The sequence below is a fragment of the Dufourea novaeangliae genome, unplaced genomic scaffold, assembly GCF_001272555.1.
Source record: "Dufourea novaeangliae isolate 0120121106 unplaced genomic scaffold, ASM127255v1 scaffold139, whole genome shotgun sequence".
In the NCBI taxonomy this organism is placed as follows: Eukaryota; Metazoa; Arthropoda; class Insecta; order Hymenoptera; family Halictidae; genus Dufourea; species Dufourea novaeangliae.
The window spans coordinates 235,147-254,781 of NW_015374013.1; the positions used below are offsets into that span (position 1 = coordinate 235,147).

At 35.8% G+C, this 19,635-nt stretch overlaps 6 protein-coding genes across 7 annotated transcripts in view; 1 reads left to right on the plus strand and 5 right to left on the minus strand.

Annotated features, from left to right (window-relative positions):
* The window catches only part of LOC107188686 (protein phosphatase PP2A 55 kDa regulatory subunit), a 29,270-nt gene extending 28,531 nt beyond the window's left edge, over positions 1-739 (minus strand). Inside the window, exon 1 of the mRNA XM_015577019.1 lies at positions 427-739. The gene's annotated coding sequence lies outside the window, so the exon portion shown is untranslated. The remainder of the gene's footprint in view (positions 1-426) is intronic.
* Positions 740-1,332: 593 nt separating this feature from the next.
* LOC107188638 (TATA box-binding protein-associated factor RNA polymerase I subunit B) lies at positions 1,333-6,679 on the minus strand. The gene is made up of 10 exons (XM_015576957.1): positions 6,460-6,679; positions 6,307-6,397; positions 6,019-6,223; positions 5,811-5,952; positions 5,597-5,733; positions 5,304-5,519; positions 4,995-5,224; positions 4,732-4,924; positions 2,790-3,230; positions 1,333-2,631 (listed from the first exon to the last, which is right to left on the minus strand). Exons 1-10 carry the CDS (start codon positions 6,544-6,546, stop codon positions 1,503-1,505), a joined length of 2,871 nt encoding a protein of 956 aa, XP_015432443.1. The 5' UTR covers positions 6,547-6,679; the 3' UTR covers positions 1,333-1,502.
* Positions 6,680-10,069, plus strand: LOC107188639 (DNA mismatch repair protein Mlh1). Its single transcript, XM_015576958.1, has 9 exons — positions 6,680-6,866; positions 6,937-7,000; positions 7,067-7,266; positions 7,344-7,572; positions 7,641-7,842; positions 7,914-9,120; positions 9,197-9,260; positions 9,329-9,527; positions 9,596-10,069. Exons 1-9 carry the CDS (start codon positions 6,754-6,756, stop codon positions 9,886-9,888), a joined length of 2,571 nt encoding a protein of 856 aa, XP_015432444.1. The 5' UTR covers positions 6,680-6,753; the 3' UTR covers positions 9,889-10,069.
* A 259-nt stretch (positions 10,070-10,328) lies between these two features.
* On the minus strand, positions 10,329-11,685 carry LOC107188668 (grpE protein homolog 1, mitochondrial). Of its 2 annotated transcripts, none has more exons than XM_015576999.1 (4): positions 11,528-11,685; positions 10,861-11,287; positions 10,695-10,778; positions 10,329-10,615 (listed from the first exon to the last, which is right to left on the minus strand). In XM_015576999.1, exons 1-4 carry the CDS (start codon positions 11,614-11,616, stop codon positions 10,508-10,510), a joined length of 708 nt encoding a protein of 235 aa, XP_015432485.1. In that variant the 5' UTR covers positions 11,617-11,685; the 3' UTR covers positions 10,329-10,507. The 2 variants fall into 2 exon arrangements, with proteins under 2 accessions (XP_015432485.1, XP_015432484.1); XM_015576998.1 differs by having other exon boundaries at positions 10,861-11,290.
* A 1,854-nt stretch (positions 11,686-13,539) lies between these two features.
* On the minus strand, positions 13,540-17,041 carry LOC107188637 (putative pre-mRNA-splicing factor ATP-dependent RNA helicase PRP1). Its single transcript, XM_015576956.1, has 9 exons — positions 16,921-17,041; positions 15,981-16,333; positions 15,180-15,874; positions 14,861-15,091; positions 14,571-14,790; positions 14,272-14,394; positions 14,019-14,209; positions 13,773-13,935; positions 13,540-13,685 (listed from the first exon to the last, which is right to left on the minus strand). Exons 1-9 carry the CDS (start codon positions 16,968-16,970, stop codon positions 13,558-13,560), a joined length of 2,154 nt encoding a protein of 717 aa, XP_015432442.1. The 5' UTR covers positions 16,971-17,041; the 3' UTR covers positions 13,540-13,557.
* Positions 17,042-17,636: 595 nt separating this feature from the next.
* On the minus strand, positions 17,637-19,349 carry LOC107188675 (nucleoporin Nup43). Its single transcript, XM_015577006.1, has 7 exons — positions 19,171-19,349; positions 18,962-19,066; positions 18,767-18,891; positions 18,562-18,686; positions 18,332-18,483; positions 18,009-18,255; positions 17,637-17,932 (listed from the first exon to the last, which is right to left on the minus strand). The coding sequence occupies exons 1-7, from the start codon at positions 19,282-19,284 to the stop codon at positions 17,760-17,762; spliced, it is 1,041 nt and encodes a 346-aa protein (XP_015432492.1). The 5' UTR covers positions 19,285-19,349; the 3' UTR covers positions 17,637-17,759.
* Between the last annotated feature and the right edge of the window lie 286 nt (positions 19,350-19,635).

Consider the following 19,635-nt stretch of genomic DNA (forward strand, 5'->3'; position numbering starts at 1 on the left):
CCCCCCCCCCCCAAAGTAGTGCACTTTGAGATTCTGTAAATCAAGGTGAGATCGAATGACTACGCGTGCATTTTTATGTATTCCGAAGTTTCCTATCGATATTTATCGTTCCGTTTCACACACGTGAAATAAGACGAAACGAATCTTTCGGTTCATCCGCGAAGTGTAATTAATAGTTTCGGAAACACCGACTCGTGGGATGGCCCAATGCTTACGTGCTGTAAGGGAAATCAATATATCCGGCGCGGGTTTTCGATGTAATACGATTAATAGAAAATCTATTACGAGGTAACGTCGCGAATTACGGGTCATGCAAAACACTGTGCGTTCCATTGTCACGAACGACGCTCCGAAGCTTCGCTACTGTCGTGTCCTTTTCGAAAGCCGAATATGATTTCCGATTGAATATTAATGAATTTGACTTACAGTGGACAGGAAGTGGAGACGGCGGGGCGACGAGGTTGCCTCTCGGTGAACGACACCAGGGACCACGGAAACAGGTGTGTGTGATACGTCAAGTAGAACCGCGCGAGGGCAACAACGGCGTGTGCACTTTCAGAACAACTTAAGGGTCCCAATACCACGAATAACAACAGTGATACCGAGCACTTGAAAGCACGAGGAGAGCAAACAACTGTCTTCCTTCGACCGTGTTACGCACGCACAAACGAATGATCCCTCTCGTGTACATAGGTTTAAGAACCGATTACAGGTGACGCACACGCGGCCGGAGCATACACACCGCCGCCTGACTCTATGTACACCACGTACCGTGGTAACGAGCGTGAAACGATGACAGCCATCCGACACTACCTCACGCCAACTGGTGTTTACTACTGACGAAACGGTTCGCCGTCCCTCGAGCCCAAGGCTCGTTCGGGGCGAGGAACACACACCGGGAATCGCCGAAGGTCTTGCCGAAGTGCAACAGTTGCTCGACTGCAGCGCGCCACCGTGGTGACTCCCGGTACTAACACGCCGTGATCGATGCTCCCCTTTGTTAGTCGGTAAAAGGGAAATCGTCTGAAAACGGTATACAATCGGTGTAAAAAGTATTCGTATATCCTTTAACGCCTTTAACACTAGAACTAACAAGCAAGTCAAAGGCTGGGATACGTAGTCACTACTTATTCTTAAGCATTTGCTAAGTAATGATGCACCTACATTGAAAACTAGACGACTTGGAACGAAATCATTTTTACCACCGGAAAGAGATTGACCCTGGGGTCCAGATATGTAATTCGTGGATTAAGAGAAGTTTTATTTTTTATTTTAACAAGAGAACGAAAACTTCGTTGACCATTATTAATGTTTTCATTTCACGGAGCGTTTTGAGTATGCAAACTACGTACTAAGTACCAATATTTTATTATAGAGATCTGTTGAAACAATGATCGTTCCATATGGTAAATTTATATTGTATCTATACCTACATCGTCAATAGGAAGTTTACATTACCGTTGTAGCAATATAGTCAACGCCACAAAAACAGCGACTTTTTTTTACCATTTACTTAGAATTAAATTCATTTCACTTTTTGATACAGAATCCGTATCATTGTACTTGTCACTGGAATGTATAGACTTGAAAATATACGCGTGGTATTTTTCTATTAAACATACTTCTTCATAAAGATCCTCCACAGTCATTTCTACGGTAAGTGCGCACTGTTTTAATAACCAACGGAAACTTCTTGGCAAAGACCTTTCGAATGTGGCGAAATTTTTTGCTTTCACGCGACTGAAAATGCAATGATACATCCAGTAGTCTTTAAAAGGCCTAAAAAACTGATGCCTATTGTTGTTTGTATTTATTGTTTTACTTGTTTGCGGCGTGGAAATGGTATTGTTGTCACGGAATAAAGAGATCTCGCTCAAATTTATGGGATCGTCCAAATCCAGGAAACCGGAATTAATATCTATGTCTTCGATGTCAAAATTATTAATATCTATACCGTTCGACATGAATAAATTCTCGTCAGTGACCTTTGTAGTATCGATAAACATATCTTCCGCAATACTTTGTTGCGTACTAGTCTGAAAAAGTGGGTTCTTCGTTTCCAGAAAAGAATTCTCGAATTCTTCTTCTTCTTCTCTTTGAATGAACTGTCCTTTAGCGTTTCGCGCAAGCAAAATCTTTTGTCCCTTGCTAATAGACTCGTTCTCTGGTATCGATAAGCGTAAATTGTATTGACTACAAAACTTGTTTCCTAGTAGTATACTCTCCCCATTAATACTATCCATTGGATTTGCATCTTTTTCCTCGTCCTCGTTGTCACTATCGCCAGGAATTGCTAATTTACCATTTGACAGTGTTTCCGTGAATGTGAAGTCGTTCCCTAAATCATTATTTAAATTTCCCACAGAGGTTCGAATGCTGTTATAGTACAGTTCTTTGGGAACATCAAGTTTCACTAGACACGGTATCTTTCTGTGTATATAATCGTTCAGATCTTCGCTTTGTTCCTTGCACTCAGGATTCGAGTCATCCTGCACGTCGATAAGCTGTTTCAATTCATCTATACTTGGCATCCTATGTTGCTCGAAAGGAGGTACCACCTTTTCAAGAAAGTGTAAACTCGAATCTATAATATCTAACTTGATACCGCATTTCGTTGCTAATTCTATCAGACTGAAAGTTCAACAAACCGTTTTAATTTAATTTGCTCCTTTGAAACTCTGACGAAATTTTGAACTACAGTAATGTCTCGATGAGTGCGACGTGCTCGGGGCCGCTTCGAAGCATTGGCATTCATCGAAGGATTACTGTAATAACTTTTGATCACTTACATGTGTGGTTTCGTCATGTATCCAACTTTAGTGAGAAAAAAATCCTTCCTCGCGACACTCGGGATATCGGAGAGTGGGTTATCCAGTAGATGTTGCAAATATGAATGGAGAGGTGTCAAAGACGGGGGAAATATGTCTCCTGTTTCTGGCGGAACATCGTTCGATCTTAAGCTAGTAATGTATTTTGTCATGGCGTCGACGATCTCTTCCGGAAAACGGTACTTAGTGTTCTTTGGGTCTGGCTCCTTGTTATCCGTTTTAGACGTTATAAATTCCAAAAATTTCATATACAGATCATCTATGCCGTGCGTATTTGGACTATATCTGATTTTAGTTGGAAAATGCGAATGAATTAATATCGTTTTTCTGCATTCAATGTACTTCTGCCATTCTTGAAAACTGAACAGTTTTTCATTCAACACGCCTCGTTCAATAGCGACGCTGCAACGAGAAAATTTTATACAATTTGTAAAACACGCAAAAAAATATTCTTCGCAGTTTTATGGAATTGGGATACAGTATTATAGATATAATTACAACGGGGCATTCGCATCCACAACTTTTGCCAGCAGGAGGGCCACACATTTCTCTTCTTTCTTCGTGTATTCTAGCCCCAAACGTGATTACATCGTTCTCAATCACCGCGTACGGCATTTTATCAGAAGTGAAATATGTTGCCCAATGACCATTCGATTGCAATACAATTGCTCCCCCTGGTTTCTCGTATTTATTTAACATGGAAGACAAATGTTTGTACAGCGCTTCCTCCCCAGTGAAACCGTTTTCAATGTCTTCCACAATTGTACGGGCTAATCCCAATTTTATTATAGATTCTCCGTGACCGGTTAGAGAACAACCTATATTTCTAGTAGCATAAGTTCCGCAACCCAATAATGGAGTATCACCTACTCTTCCTACTAATTTTTTGTTTAAACCACCTGTTGTGGTCCCAGCAGCAATACTGTGTCCATCGTACGCTACGCAACCAACGGTACCAAAACTGTCTACAAATCGTAGTTAAATAAGTGTACCGTATATTATTGCTTTATCATATGTGCAACAATTAATTTACTTGTTAACATATCACGACCCAATAAACTTAGATTGTCGACGTGTGTTTCAGATTCTTCCTCGTTTGCTGTACTTAGGGCCATACTTGCCAGGGGAGCTACCATGTTTCCCTCGGATATCCAATTTAAACCTGCATATTTTGCTAAATTCTTGGCGCCATCGCCCACAAATATTGTATTCGGAAAATTATGTAACACGTATTTTGCAAGCGTTATAGGATGCTCTATGTCTGAGACCGCCGCTACTGATCCACATTTGAACGATAAACCGTCCATCAAGCTTGCGTCCATTTGTACTTTTCCTGCATCAAGTGCACTGATATGTATAAGAAACGTTGTGCAATTTAATTCTCCGACCATGGCTACAATATGCAGAAGTAATCGTTTTATAAGAAAAATACCTATTTCGTTCAATACAGATCCATAACTGCAATTGTAAAATTCATCACATTCTAGCCACCACAGTGCAGCCTCTACAGCGTCTACCGAATTCTCCCCATTTATTAATTTTTTATACCCATTAAAGGCAGCTTTTTTACAACCTGTCATTTTCTCCATGATTATCTCATCGCTAAAATTTCCGGCACCCCCATGTACAATTATACACGGGAAATTGTTTTCAAAACGTTTGCATTCGCCAGCTCCTAACCATTTACTTAGTTTACTTGATACGCTATCGTATGAATTGTATCGTTGTGGATGAGAACAATATTTATGTGGTTGCATTTTTCTTACAAAATATACAGAAAGCACTCAAATATTTTCAACAGAAGTATCGACAGTACGATCACGGATTTTGAGGTTCAAAAATGAAATCGAATTTGACATACAAATGAGTCGTGTATAACAGATATTCATCTGTTTGTACCTACCTGCTGATTTTCTCTGCTATTCTACTAATTTGATACTCTGTTATGTCGTCCAAAGCAAGTAGAGTCTTTAGTACAACAATAATAAATGCTATTGCACGACCTTCATAATTTGGAATATATGACTTCTTTACATTAAATACCATTTTCGGAGTAGATAAAGCTATCAGCCTTTCAGTATATTGTTGAATACCTCCTAAAAATATAATACCATTGAATGTGAGCAAGAGACTAAGAAATATAAGATGTGAGAGGAGTTTACTTACTTGGCAATCCCAATTCTTGACAATACCGATTGACTAGAGGCAAGAAATCAGGACAAACTATCTCCCAAACACCAAGAAACTTAGCCAAACTTGCAGTAATTCGTCGCATTCCCTTATGCGTAATTGCAACGTTCTGCATTAAGAAATTTCTTTCACCCCTTGTTAAACTGACTTCTGGGGGTAATAAATGATCTAGCTTATAGTAAGATAAATGTCCTTCTCTGGCATATCTAAAAAGGCACGTTTTTACGAATAAAATTGCAAACTAGAATTAACAGTGATAATAATATCAATTTGTTTATGATCTACCTTAACATATCTCCCAATTGTATAGGTTGATTATGAATCCTGAGAGCTAGATATAAGATGGCCCATAATCTCATCGGGGTAATCACATAAGGTCCCATTTTGTACTTAGTACTTATATGCTTTGCTCTATATTTAGCCCTTTTATGTCTGGGTAGATTTTTAGATAGCTTTTTGATTTTTCTTGCTTCCTCTTTGGCATGAGAACTGAATTTTACTCTAAGAAAATGAAAGATTACAAAAATCGTCTCTGGAGACACATTAGCTATAGCTACAATGTATGAGGCAATACTTGCTTTCCCTCATTATTCGAGGAGTTTAATGAACCAGACTGACCACTATATACACTTTGACTAAATAAACTGAGGCCATCACCTTCGGAACTAGCTTGAGATTGAAGATATCTATCATAATCTGCAGTCGCTAAAAGTTTCTAAAAAAATTCGATGGATTTATCATATAAGCAAACATTATACTCATCCTTCTACAAATACTATAAAAACAAGTTACTTTGTTTTTACTTAATTCACGCATGGAACTCCCTTCACTTTGGTAATCAGAGACTGCAGATGTATTAGCACTGCTTCCAATTCGTTTACGTTTTCTAATCTTTTTCTGAGACTGTATTTTACCATAAATGATTTCTGCATCTCTGTTACAAGAAAAAGTTTTTCGTACAATACAATAAGAACAACATTTTACCTCCAGACAAACTCACTTTTTATTGTATCTTCTTGCCAATTTTGGCAAGCCTTTTTTCTTGGTTGAAATGAATGCAACTTCTAGCTTTCCCAAATAGGTTGCCCATAATTGTAATATTGTCATTTTTATGTCAGACGGGACTCCAAGTTCTATAAGTTCATTTGTTAGTCCAATCAAAACAAAATTATACAATTCCCATGAAGTCCAGCCAAGTTCCTCGCCTAAAATTCAAAATACATGCTAACTGATAGTAACGAACATTGGACATACAATGTTTAAGCGAGATAGAAAATAAAAGTAAAACCTGAACCGTGTGATCTTAGCTGTCTGATTTTCGTTTTCCGCAACCTAGTTGTATTGTCTACACGTAATTCGAAAACTTCCTCTCTAACATCCTGTAAAAAGGTATCAGACTCGTAATTGACTCCTTGAAGAAATAAAAATGTAATTGTCTTACCTCACTCTGCGTCTGACACGTTTGACAAAAAAAATATCCCACATCTTTGTAAAAATCTGCACCACCACAAACTCTGCACTTTTGCATTTTTATTAATACATACTCCCAAAGGGAGTCTCACACGTGCATGATTCTAGCTAAAAGGTTATGATTTGCAAGCACGTTGCCTAAGTTGTCAATTTATATATATAAACACTTACTACTCGTGGTTCCGGTTTCGCGGTCGCGAACGGAACACGTTTTCTGAACATCTCAAAACAAAGTTCGGAAAAACGTGGAAGAACGTCATTCAAAATGAATGCACCAGGGAAAATTCAAAAATTGGATGAAGTCGTCGTAAACAGAATCGCAGCAGGCGAAGTAATCCAAAGACCAGCAAACGCATTGAAAGAATTAATAGAGAACAGGTTAGACGTGTAAAACCATGTCCTGTTTTATTCTGTGTCTATTTATATTCTTCTGTTATAAACATTTCAGTCTCGACGCAAAAGCAACCAATATCCAAATTATTGCCAAAGAAGGTGGATTAAAGTTATTACAGGTAGTCTTTCATACAGATCGCATGGAAAGTAATTGTAAAAAATTGATTATTTGATATTTTTGTTAGATACAAGACAATGGGACAGGCATCAGGAAAGATGACATGGATATTGTTTGCGAACGGTTCACAACGAGTAAATTACAAACGTTTGAAGATCTTAAGACAATAGCAACGTTTGGATTTCGTGGTGAAGCTTTGGCCAGTATTAGCCACGTTGCTCTTTTGACAATCACAACAAAAACAACCAATGAAAAGTGCGCATATAAGTAAGTAAAGCTGATCTTAAAAATCAAACAGGCAAATTTCAATTGTTCTTTCACTAAATCTGCTTTATTTGTGTCAGGGCATCATATATTGATAGTAAACTAAAAGATCTACCAAAACCATGTGCTGGAAATCAGGGTACTATTATAACGATTGAGAATTTATTTTACAATGTTGCTACACGAAGAAAGGCCCTATCAAATGTAATAGAAGAGTTCAGCAAAATTACAGATGTGGTCACAAAATATGCAATACATAATCCTACTGTAGGATTTGTGTTGAAGAAACATGGTGATATAACACCTCAGGTATTCTGTTATTTGGATAATACTTCTAGTGTTCTAATTGCTTATATTAATGTACACTTTACACTTAGGTCCGTACTGCTCCTAATTCCACAAAGATGAACAATGTAAGAGTGCTTTATGGCAATCCAGTCTTCAGAGAATTATTGGAAGTTGAACTCACAGACGAAGCTTACAAATTCAAGATGCATGCTCTAATAACAAATCCAAATTACACAAACAAAAGGATGGTATTTCTATTGTTCATAAATAATCGATTGGTAGATTCATCCAGTAAGTCTAAAAATATTGTGTTTAGTCATTCTCCCGACTACAGAGCAAAATATATAAATATTTTGTTCCAGCAATTCGTAAAATGTTAGAAGAGCTTTATACGTTTTATCTTCCGAAAAAGACCCACCCATGGTGTTATATATCTTTGGAAATTGAACCACAAAATATTGACGTCAATGTACATCCAACAAAACACGAAGTGAGATTTCTTCACGAAAATTCTATAATTGAAAGAATCAAGTCTGCCCTGGATGAGAAGTTATCTGGAAACAGTGCTTCTAGAACATTTTACGTGCAAGCGCGATTGCCACAGGCAGATATTACTAAGGAAGTCTTAGAAGAAGTTTTGCCAGAGTACGAGCAGACACAGACAGATAAAACAAAGAAAATTCGTCCTAAAGAAATGATTAGAACCGATTCGTCCGATCAGAAATTGGGTAGATTTAATTTTACTATTCATACAGCAATGAAACATGCTAAAAACGATGATAGTTCACAATCTGATAAATCTATAAACAATTCTACACCTAGCCAATTAATATCAACGCAAAATGTATTACATGAAACATTAAATAGTAAAAGAGGAGACGAAGATACGAATAATAGTGATCAGCGGAAAATAGACGAAATACAATGTTTAACACCGGATCCGAATGTTGTAGATAAATTGTCACATGTTGAAATATCAAATACACCATGGAGTGATATGATAGATGAAACGAGTCCATCTACATCATCGCAATTAACAGTGAATAATACTTGTAATATAGTCTCATCTACACTTGATAACGATATGCAAGATATGAATATGCAATATGAAAATTTGCAAGATATCTTTGAAAATATAAATAATGAAAGTGCCGCAAATGATTCCGTAGAAGAAAGATGTATTGATGAAATTGCAGATAAAGCACGTAAACAGGTGTATCAACGCTTTGGCAGCAAAAGTAACACGATCGAGGAAAATAAATGCGTAGAAAAGTTTGACAATAAATCTAACGTAGATACGATAAATTTACATGAACCAATGCAGATTGATAGCAATAAGAACGATGACGCTAAGAGTACACAAGAGTTTAAATCTTATTCGATTAATAATTTTAGAAGGGAACTAAAACTAACGAGCATCTTGAAGTTACGAAAAGAAGTAGAAAACGAGTGCCACGAAGGATTAAGACAAATTTTATCGGACCTAACTTTTGTTGGTTGCATAGATGAATCTTCGGCCCTCGTTCAAAGTGGAGTGAATTTATATCTTTGCAACACAAAGAAATTAGCGTGAGGAAATTTTAAAATATTTCTGAAATATTTAAACACAACGAGCCATACAAATAATCATACTTCTTTAATTTAGGGAGGAGCTTTTTTATGAAATTATGCTTTATGACTTTGCAAACTATGGAGTCATTAGATTCTCCGTAAGTATTAAAAAAGTAACTAAGGCAACTAATACTTATCCCAATGTATTTATCTTACTTATTTCTAGGATGAAATCCCTTTATACGATTTAGCGCTTTTGGGATTAGATACTGAAGAGTCTGGATGGACAGAAAAAGATGGAGATAAGAAAGAACTGGCTACAAACGCTAAAGAACTGTTATTAGAAAAAGCAGACATGTTGAAAGAATATTTCTCTATTGTTATAGACAAGAAAGGAAACTTGAAATCTTTACCAGTATTAATAGGTATACAAATATGGCGATAAACTACTCGTGTTTGACATAATTACTCATTTATTTTTTTTTTTTTTCAGAAAAATATTTTCCATACGAAGCTGGCCTTCCATTGTATATATTACGTTTAGCTACCGAAGTCGAGTGGTCGGCAGAACAACCTTGTTTCAAAAATGTTTGCAGAGAAACTGCAAGATACTACAGTCAAATGAATCCTGTACACAATAATCACGACTGGAAGTACATTACAGAACATGTTTTATATCCCGTAATTAAAGAAAGTTTACTTCCCCCAAAACATTTTGTACATGATTCGACGATATTACAGATAGCCAATTTGCCTGACTTATACAAAGTTTTTGAAAGATGTTAGATGTGCCTGATAATTTAGATTTATTTTAAGTGTTTGAAACCTGACTTACCGGACTAAATTTTAGATGGTTGTTTTCTGTTTGTGTGCACATTAAACATGTAATTAATACTAAAGTCTGTATAACAATAATTTTTACCGTGACAAGTAAGATGGTAATATTAATTACATTATTTTTAATAGCATTTTTATTTAACGAATTAAATGGAAATTTCCTAATTGAACTTATGCATCATATTTTTTTTTCTATTTTTGTAATGAAATGTAATAGATACAAACAACATCATAATAAAAGGAATGATTTGTTTAAATATGTATATCGATGTGTATACGTCTATTTTCAGTAATAAGAAAAACATTGAGTTGAAATATATATATATATTACATTCTCTTAAACAATCAACTAAAAAACAAGTAAGTCGTTCTTGGTGAGAACAAATTAATTTCTCATGAAATCTGTATATTCTGCTTACTTTTGGTATTAATTTTTAGCATTCACACTCTGTAGTTTACATTTCACTTTCAATTATTACGGTCCAGTCAACATTTGAATCAATGATATAAAATCCTCTAAAGGATTGTATCCGTTTTTTTCTCAAATTAATTAACATAAAATCGTAAGTTATCCTTTAGCAACACCAACTAATGCTGGTCTTACTACTCGTTGATGAAGTTTGTATCCCAATTTCGATACAACTACAATCGTTCCCGCTTCTTTACCTTCAACTTCCTACAAAAAAGTATTTCTTCTTAATGCTTATCTATTAAAATTATAAACTAGAAACGAGAGGAAGCAAATACATTCTTACCTGTTGAAACAAAGCTTCGTGCTGATTGGGATCAAACTTTTCATTTATTGGATTTAATGAGACTAGACCGTGCTTCTTAAATACCTGGAAAGAAACGTTTCAAAGTAACGCACAGAATTGTTTTTTGGTTACTCTAATTATAAAGTGATCATAATCATTAATTTACTTTGTGCATTTGTGCTTCTGTCATCTTTAAACCCTCGTACAATGTCTTTAAATGTGGATTTTTGTCATTCAGTTCATCCTTCGGTACACTTTCCGTAGCTTTGCCTAAAACGTCTGCTACTTCTAAGAGATCTTTACAGAAGCCTTGAATGCCAAACAGTTTAGCGTCATCGATCTGTTTCATTAATCTAACTCTAAGATTTTCGCCATCTGCGAGTGCCCTTTTGTATTTGTCTTCCAACTCGTTCTTGTAACTTCTAAGGTCCGTCAGTTCTTTGTTGATGAGTTCAAGGTCGGATTTCAATTTCTTCTCGGTTTCCGTAAGCTCTGATAGCGGAGAGTGTGGATCACCATTATCGGACTTCTTTTCCTCTATAATTGTACTGTATTCTTGTCTTCGTCGTGAAATGTACGATCGTTGAGATAACCTACTGATCAATAAAAAAAGATGATAAAAATTACTTCGAATGTATTACCCATTGAATGAAGAAAAATAGATAATAGAGGATATGATCAACTTGAAATATAGTACTGTAAATCGACCATGACACGATTAGGGAAAAGCGAGTCGTACTTAACGATCTAACCTTAAAACGTTACTTACAAAACGTGTGCTTGGTTACACCATGCTTTGGCATCATAACAAATTAAGAAACACGAAGTCTTACCTGAATAAAATATTTTTATTGATATTGTGCAGACTGTCAATCGTGATGCGAGTGAATCTCAGTGCTACCGGTACCACGATCGATGCCATAGCCTCTTTGTAATTTCGCGAAAAAAAGTGATAGGTAAATGATGAAACTGTCGCGATCCTCGTGCTTTCTCAGTGGTTCTCAAACATTCTCTTGTAATGCAAAAACTGCTTTGATCCTGAGTCCATCGTTAAATTAAACGTATATAAGACGTAACGGTCTACTTATTACGTAAACGTAATTCAGTGTTTTAATTTTTCATTCGTAAGAATAAAAAATTGTTCTCAATCATGAATGTTTGTAAAAATAAATAAAATTTAACAGAAGTAGGTATACAAACTTTAGGAATGTACTCTATTCATTTTAAAGATGCAGAAAATTTCTATATAAACTCGTGCAGGAAAATTTGGTTTTGTTTCTGAAACAGAAACGCTTCTTGTTTATGACGAAATTTATTAATTTTCCTCTTATGGTAACATCGTAAAAGTTTTATTTACGATATTCTTATTTCTACTGCGTAAATGTTCAGCAATCGTATCGTTTCATGTGCCAAAATTTGTAATACTCGATGTTATGTTACGAATGTTTCCGACAATCCATAAGTAGAACGAAAATTTTATGTTCACTAACAGTTATCGAAAACGTGTCATGATATTTAAGTGTTTTATTGGAATGAAGTGATACATTACAATACAATGAAAACTGTTCGTGATCATAGATTTTGTGATTCCTATACGTTCTTTTTAATACCTGCGTAAATTTTATTTACAAAAACTGAAATTATCACTCAACATTTTTAAACAAGCAAGACCGTATCCTCGATAGCAAAGAATCGATTTTGTAGCGTTTTCTGAGTTCTCGGTTCTATCATGCTGGAAAATTCAAAATTTTTTTCTGTTGTAAATTGAACATCGTGGACATTCTTTACAATTGTGTGATTAACTTGTACATGCTCTTGTAGAGATACACTGTAACGCTTAAGTTCCACACAAGAAGAGTGGTTTGCCATTTCTATTATGCTAGTATCCATAAATAAGAACAATTTGATTTGCTTCTTTTAAATCTTTCACGCGTAGCTTTCTCTTTTAAAATATTTGTGACATTATAATTTCTCGGTTTACTCGCCATTCTTCTCTAATTACTTCTTTCATTCATTGGAAATACCGTTTATTTTGTAGAGAACATTTCGTGTGAAATGAACGTAACAGTGCTGCTATGTCAGTTACAAAGAAAAATGAAAATATACTGCAGAAGGTGGCAAGTCGTTTAGTTCATTATAATCGCAATAAATACATAATCCTCTTAGTTGTACGTACTTGGAAAAAGTGAAATATGTAACACGTAAAACGATACTATTCTTTTGTAAAGAAAAAAAAAAAAGAAAGAAACATTAAACATATATAATTTGGTTTGAAGACTACGAAGTCGTTGCCCTTCGATTATCCGTAATCAGGCGTTGTATGCTTGTTCAGCATACATGTTCAACATTTAATACAAAAATTAATCTACCTTTATCTAGGGTTACATTCCAAGTGTGCAAACGTCGATCAACAAATTCTACCGGTAAAATGACTTATTTGCTAAATCTTTTTTTAAATGTACATAAACAAATTTATTAATCCACTATGTATGTCTTCCGCGTGCCTCTAGCAGATTAAATGTCAATTTTCATTTACTTTATGCTGGGGGACAAGATAAGGTCTACAAATATTTTTAAGAAGTTTCACGGCACACAACCTAAAAAATGTACAAGTTGTCAAAGGCTTGTACAGAATTAGAAATGTTCCATTAAAATTTATCGTTTTCTTTACGTGTTAACGCGAAAGGTGCAGAATAGGTAAACTACCCCTTCTGATGTATGTCAAAACATTCGCTGTTTTGGCTTTCTGTTTGAAAAACTATACGATGCGTGTGTGTGTCAGGCGTAATGCCGAAAAACAGAGCCGATCACACATTATCAACCGTTTGACACCATTTTTGAAAATATCTAAAATATATAAGGGTTAGAATCCTTCTTGATACTGTTTCGAATCTAACTTCGCTTGGATTACTTCCAATTGTCTTTTTGCTTCGCATTGTGGGAAGTTTTGTAAATCGTAATATTGTGGTGCTATCTTTAGCAACCAATCGGCTGTAACAAATGTAAATGTTAATTATTACGGTATACTTGTATATTATAATAAATCCCTCGTGTGATATCAATAAAATTAAAACGTACGTTTGATATCGGTAACTGTTCTGATATAGTTCTTCGTCGTAAGCACGAATTCGTTATAGATTACCCATTCAGGCTTATGATCCAAACAACTGCTCGGATGAAGCTGTACAATTTGATTATCTTTGATGGTCAAATAATGACCAGTCCTTTCTAAATGGGCAACCTGTGTACAAAAAAATATGGAAATATATTTGCCAAAGGATGTCTCTTACTCTATTTAGGATTAAATATAGCTGAAGAAGTTACCTGCATGAAGAATCCGTTCACCAGCGCTTTTCTGATATTAATATAATAATCTTTTGATGTAAAATCTGTCGAGGTCCGCTTCAAACAAAATCTGTCCATTATTCTGCTTAACTGTTGCCTGACATTGTCGCCACTTTTCAACGATCGGTAATTGACGAAGTTGTCGTAACACCACTGTGGGTCTTCAAAATCTGTGGGAAATAAAGCGATTCAAGTTATAACTGAAGAGAAGCTCGTATAACTTGATACTTACTTTGTTTAAAAGCGTGATACACGTTCAACAACGTCAAGTGATCTCCGTCGATGTGTGCAAATCGCATTTTAGCATCATCCGCAGCCTTTTTCGACTCATTTGGCCTCACAAAACACTGTGGGACTAATACAATATCAATCATCAATATAAAACCACGTTACCTTACCACAAACCTGACTTTATTTTAATAGCTATTATTCTACTAAAAACATTTCGAGTAGAAAAGGTATAACACGAAAAGCATATACGACCCTAGTATTGTTTCTCGATAGGACGAAGCGTTCCTGCTCATACTTTACCTGAAAGCATAGCAGTAATGCTGAGAATCTCGTTACTGCAGTTATGATTGCAAGATGCAATTAGCATTTTCGCCAATTGAGGATCTAATGGAAATTCGGCCATCACAGCTCCCAAATCGGTTAGATTTCCATCGTCGTCCAATGCAGCCAAATAATTTAGAAGCTCCAAAGCTCTCATAAGAGTTTCTGGGGCAGGAGGGTCCATAAAGTCAAAATGAACCTACAAAAATATATAATAAAATGTAACAAAATAATACGTTCAAATTTGAATATCGAAATGTTCTACATACCAAATCATCGATACCAAGTTTCTTCAGCTGCAGTACAACACTACCAAGATTCGACCGTAATATCTCAGGATAAGTGTTTTCTTGCATCTCAATTTTATATGCTTTCTCTGTGTACAATCTGAAACATTTGCCGGGTCTTGTACGACCAGCTCTACCAGCTCTTTGCTGAGCAGACGCTTTACTAATAGGCGATACTAAGAGAGATTCTACACGAATCCTGGGATTATATACCTATTAAGAAATACAATAAAAATTATGGCAGTCATATTTCGATAACGTTTACAGAATAATGTACGGTAAATGAGAAATACACGTTTACCTTCTGTTTTGCAAAACCGGGATCTATTACAAAGACAACACCATCGATAGTCAATGATGTTTCCGCGATGTTGGTCGATACTACTACTTTTCTGCCAATTGCACCATTTGGTTTTGTCGGTGGTGCCGGCTCGAATATCCTTTGTTGTAGATTCGGGGGCAATGTCGAATATAGCGGTATGCATTTCAGTTCGCCTACTTCTGGACCTAAATTATCCATTTCCCTTTTGATTCTCTTACATGCTTCTTCGATCTCTTCTTGGCCAGTTAAGAACAAGAGCAGATCACCCGCTACTTCTTCGCACATATGAATCTGAATGACTGTCCTGATAGCGGCTTCTAAATAATCTCTTTCAGGTTCGGGCGTATAAAAAATCTCGACGGGATGTGTTCTGCCAGGTACATTCATTAAAGGTGCATTATCAAAATACTGTTGAAATTTCCCAGCATCTAAGGTCGCACTCATAATCACTAGTTTTAAATCTGGTCTCTGTTTAATCACTTCTTTCAACACACCCATTAGCAAATCAGTGGCCAAAGTCCTTTCGTGTGCTTCATCCAGCAGTATCACTTGGTATGCATCTAGCATAGGATCGGACATGCCTTCCCGAAGAAGCATACCGTCAGTCATGTACTTCAATAGAGTTTTTGGGGAACTGCAGTCTTCAAAACGAATACTGTACCCTACTTCTTGACCTGAGAAAAAGGATTTATATAGTATTACATTCAAGTCCAGATATTTATGTAATCGAAACATTATTACATTCAATTATACTTTGTAATATATTATTTAAATATATACCTAGTGCAACATCCATTTCCTCTGAAACTCTCTGTGCAACAGACATAGCTGCTACTCTTCTTGGTTGCGTACATGCAACACCTTTGACACCAATACACCTTGAATATTCTACACACCATTGTGGTATCTGTGTAGTTTTGCCTGACCCTGTTTCGCCGACTAATACAATACACTGATGTTGAGCCAATAACCTCATGAAATCAGCACGATACTCGAACACAGGCAAGGTGATTCGCTTTTTATAAAATTCATAATACCGAGGTGTATATGGTAGAAAGGTGTAAGGATTCAGCTGAACTTGACTTTTTGGTGCTGTTGAGGGCGTAGTTGTATTGTTAGATGTCGAGCCATCTCTATAAAATAACAAACATATGGATAAGTAATTAGTAAATCTAATTTTTTAATGAATATCACTTTGGTCACTACCACGAAAAAATGTTCACATCACGAAATCATAAAATCACAAAAGTTGAGAACATACAATTGGTTATGAAAACCAATTACACGAGAACCAATTAACAGTATTTTCGTTTTTGTCGAAATATCGTTTATGTACGATCAGAATTGATTTTTATACACTTGCACGACGTTCTAGGCGTTTCTTAAGATGACTAAGAAGACTTTATGTGGGGTTATTAACGTGTAATACCGAATCATAGAAAAGGAAATTCAGTTGAGAACCTTTATACCTGAGTTGACCAAACAAGTCAACAGCAACAGACGATTTACAGCATGATTTATAAACGTGGTTTCTATATAATTCTTTTATTGCATCACTAGCAACGATAAACGAAGTCCTTCGACAAGGACTGCTTTGAGGATGTACAAGCTGTTTAATAAGATCTGTACTAGTAATGAAAAAACTTGTAACAATGCACATGGCAAGATATTTCATCAAGCTGTCCGAGTTCCCCGATTGAATATACAATAAATCACTCACGCTTTCCGTTTAACGTACGGATCCACGACTTCGATCCTCCGTTTTGACATAATTCTCGTCCCCTTGCTAGCAGATAAAGCAAAATCTGTTTACGAAGTTCCACACACGGCGTCATAAAATGGCAAACTGCTGCTACAGCTTCCTGTAATTGTTGTTACTGAAAATCAACGAAAGATGCCGCATCGAGCATTACAAATAATCATGGCGGAACAATGAACAAGAAACGTGTTTTCACGCGCGTGATTTTAAATTCAAATAAGCACTATAAGTAGACTGCGGATTTTATGCATTTATGACCCATAGGGCTATGTGAAATACAATCAAAGACAAAACTTTCATCGTATCCAATGACTTTTCTATTTTAGTCTGAACCCAATAAGATATTTAAGATGAAAAATAAATTTCTACATTTGTTCCTGTCTTTCTAAATTACTTTAGAAAATGTTATTTTGCATAAAAGTCCGCAGTCTAATTATTACACTACGAATATTTAAGCAATTACAAATTTTTGTGGACCATTTTACAGAAACTAGATTAGAAGTAAAATTTCTTTATCCTGTTAATAATTCAGATTCCAAATGAAATAAGAACTTTGTCAATGTTATTAATCATTTCAGTATACATATTGTATTTTAGGTTTAACATACATTATATTCACAATCTAGAGATGTCATATTACATTGAATTCGAATTTTTTTTTATACAGCTTGGCTCGTTAAAATTGGTTTCAGTTTCAAACCCTCTTATATTCCTATAAAAACGAATGGATTCGGAATGGAAATATATTTATTTATCGATATATTACAATTAGAAAAACTGCAGTTGGAAACGCATAGCTATTAAAGAGCTATGTTCTTAATAATGTACATTGCTTCGTTATCACATCCAAATAATAAAGTTGATCTGTTTATGTCAATACTGTTTATTGGCTTGTGCATGGCACTGCAAAGCGACATTACATTTACTTTTCCGTTTGTCCCTATTGAATTCAACCAATGTGTGTTTGTTGGATCTGAAACAGACATGGTGCATTAGCGTCTAACACATTGAACTTTGTGACTACATTTTGTTTCAACATATCATTCTACCTAAACTCAATTTTGATTGTTGAGAATTATTCCAGTGCCACAATTCGCCACTATGTGAGCATGTAAATAGATTTTCAGGTCTGTCAGGGTGGAACAGTATTTCACTAACAGCCTTAGCATGAGCATTGAGTTGGGTCATTGGATAGGTGTTATGTCTCAAATCCCATACTGTTAAACTACCATCACCACCACCAGCAACAACAATGTGCCTCTGTGTTGGATGATGTGCAATGCTTGTGGCTTCTGTCTACAATTTTTTTTTTTCGATTCATTATTAACTTATACATTAGTTATCAATTTTACATAATTAAAAGTATCAATACTTTTGCTTGATCTGAGAGCATAAATGTTGTTGCGGGCAGGTCTTGATTGCTTCTCAAGTCCCAGACTTTCATGTGCCCTCTTAGATTTCCTGTAAGTATCTCGTTGTGTCTTAAGAAATCAACACAATATATAGAACAACTGTCAGCCTCGTCTGAAAATAAAATAGAATATTTATAAAGTACAGTGCAAAACAAATAATATCATATTTACAGAATACGCTTGTATTTACCAATTACTCTAACTGGCTTCTTTTGCGCAGCTGTCAAAAGATTAATCCTTCCATCTTCTCCCACAGAGACTACATCCTGTTCAAAAGTAGACATCGCTGTACAAGATGCATAATCAGATGTTTTACTGTAAATACACATGTAACGCATAATACATAATATAAAACGACAGAATAGTGGACTTAATTCTTCATTAATGAAGTTTACTTGAATTTGTGTATGAGTTCCCAGGACACGTGTTCCTTAAACTGTGAATATGGATTTTCTTGGATCTGTAGTAGTCTAACAGTGCCTGTAGATGTGGAGACGACGAAGAAATCTCTTGAAATAAACTGTGAAAAATTATTGGAAAATCCACACAAGGAATGGAAACGATCTTTTTATTGAATAAATATTCGGTACCTTAATTTCAGTTACGTCTCCAAGGACCGGATAGGAAGAAACGACCGCTGGATAAGACTCGCCAACATCGTTTACTTGAAACGTCCAATGAGTCACCTTGTTCACCTAGGATAAATATCTCGTTACTTTAAGTGAAACACGACGAAGATTATCGTAGAATTTACATGTACACGAGGATAATAGGTTAACCAGATCGGATATAACCTTACCGGATCGTCCCAACTGCCGGTTAAAAAGTTGGACGCCTCTTCGAAATCCTCATGTTTCCATCGTATCTTGAAAATTTTCTCCGACACGAACGTTCCCTGAACATTTTCGCTCATTTTGTGTCATGGGCTACTGTATACAATTTAAAGTAAAAAGCGGCGAGAAGCCAAGACCAATATCAACGGATATACCCTTTTCCACACGGCTGTCAAAAAGACCGCCAAATGCCGCTTGCATCTGCTTTGAAAATCCCACGTGCTCGATTTATCAATTTTGTCTTTTTTTAGCAAATATGTACAAGAGCTACGATTTTTACAGGGAAATCGTGAAACGGTAGGGGGGGGGTTCAGCTATATTTTATAAATCACAGAAGACGCGGAAGACAGTTACGCAGTGACCAGATCACGAAATAGATGTCTGCGGAATCAACAAATCAGTTAACGTGAACGAAAAGGTATTCGAATATG

Coding starts and splice junctions, on each gene's coding strand:
- LOC107188638 (XM_015576957.1), bottom strand. CDS start 6,546: ATGCAAAAGTGCAGAGTTTGTGGTGGTGCAGATTTTTACAAAGATGTG. Junction 5,953..6,018: donor GCAAGAAGATACAATAAAAA/GTGAGTTTGTCT, acceptor TTCTTGTAACAG/AGATGCAGAAATCATTTATG. Junction 4,925..4,994: donor TCAAGAATTGGGATTGCCAA/GTAAGTAAACTC, acceptor TTATATTTTTAG/GAGGTATTCAACAATATACT.
- LOC107188639 (XM_015576958.1), top strand. CDS start 6,754: ATGAATGCACCAGGGAAAATTCAAAAATTGGATGAAGTCGTCGTAAAC. Junction 6,867..6,936: donor AAAGAATTAATAGAGAACAG/GTTAGACGTGTA, acceptor TAAACATTTCAG/TCTCGACGCAAAAGCAACCA. Junction 7,573..7,640: donor ATGGTGATATAACACCTCAG/GTATTCTGTTAT, acceptor CTTTACACTTAG/GTCCGTACTGCTCCTAATTC.
- LOC107188668 (XM_015576998.1), bottom strand. CDS start 11,616: ATGGCATCGATCGTGGTACCGGTAGCACTGAGATTCACTCGCATCACG. Junction 10,779..10,860: donor CAGAAGCACAAATGCACAAA/GTAAATTAATGA, acceptor GTTTCTTTCCAG/GTATTTAAGAAGCACGGTCT. Junction 10,616..10,694: donor ACGAAGCTTTGTTTCAACAG/GTAAGAATGTAT, acceptor ACTTTTTTGTAG/GAAGTTGAAGGTAAAGAAGC.
- LOC107188637 (XM_015576956.1), bottom strand. CDS start 16,970: ATGTCAAAACGGAGGATCGAAGTCGTGGATCCGTACGTTAAACGGAAA. Junction 14,210..14,271: donor GTATCACGCTTTTAAACAAA/GTAAGTATCAAG, acceptor TATTTCCCACAG/ATTTTGAAGACCCACAGTGG. Junction 13,686..13,772: donor AACAGTTACCGATATCAAAC/GTACGTTTTAAT, acceptor CATTTGTTACAG/CCGATTGGTTGCTAAAGATA.
- LOC107188675 (XM_015577006.1), bottom strand. CDS start 19,284: ATGAGCGAAAATGTTCAGGGAACGTTCGTGTCGGAGAAAATTTTCAAG. Junction 18,892..18,961: donor GAGACGTAACTGAAATTAAG/GTACCGAATATT, acceptor AATTTTTCACAG/TTTATTTCAAGAGATTTCTT. Junction 17,933..18,008: donor ACAATCAAAATTGAGTTTAG/GTAGAATGATAT, acceptor TGTCTGTTTCAG/ATCCAACAAACACACATTGG.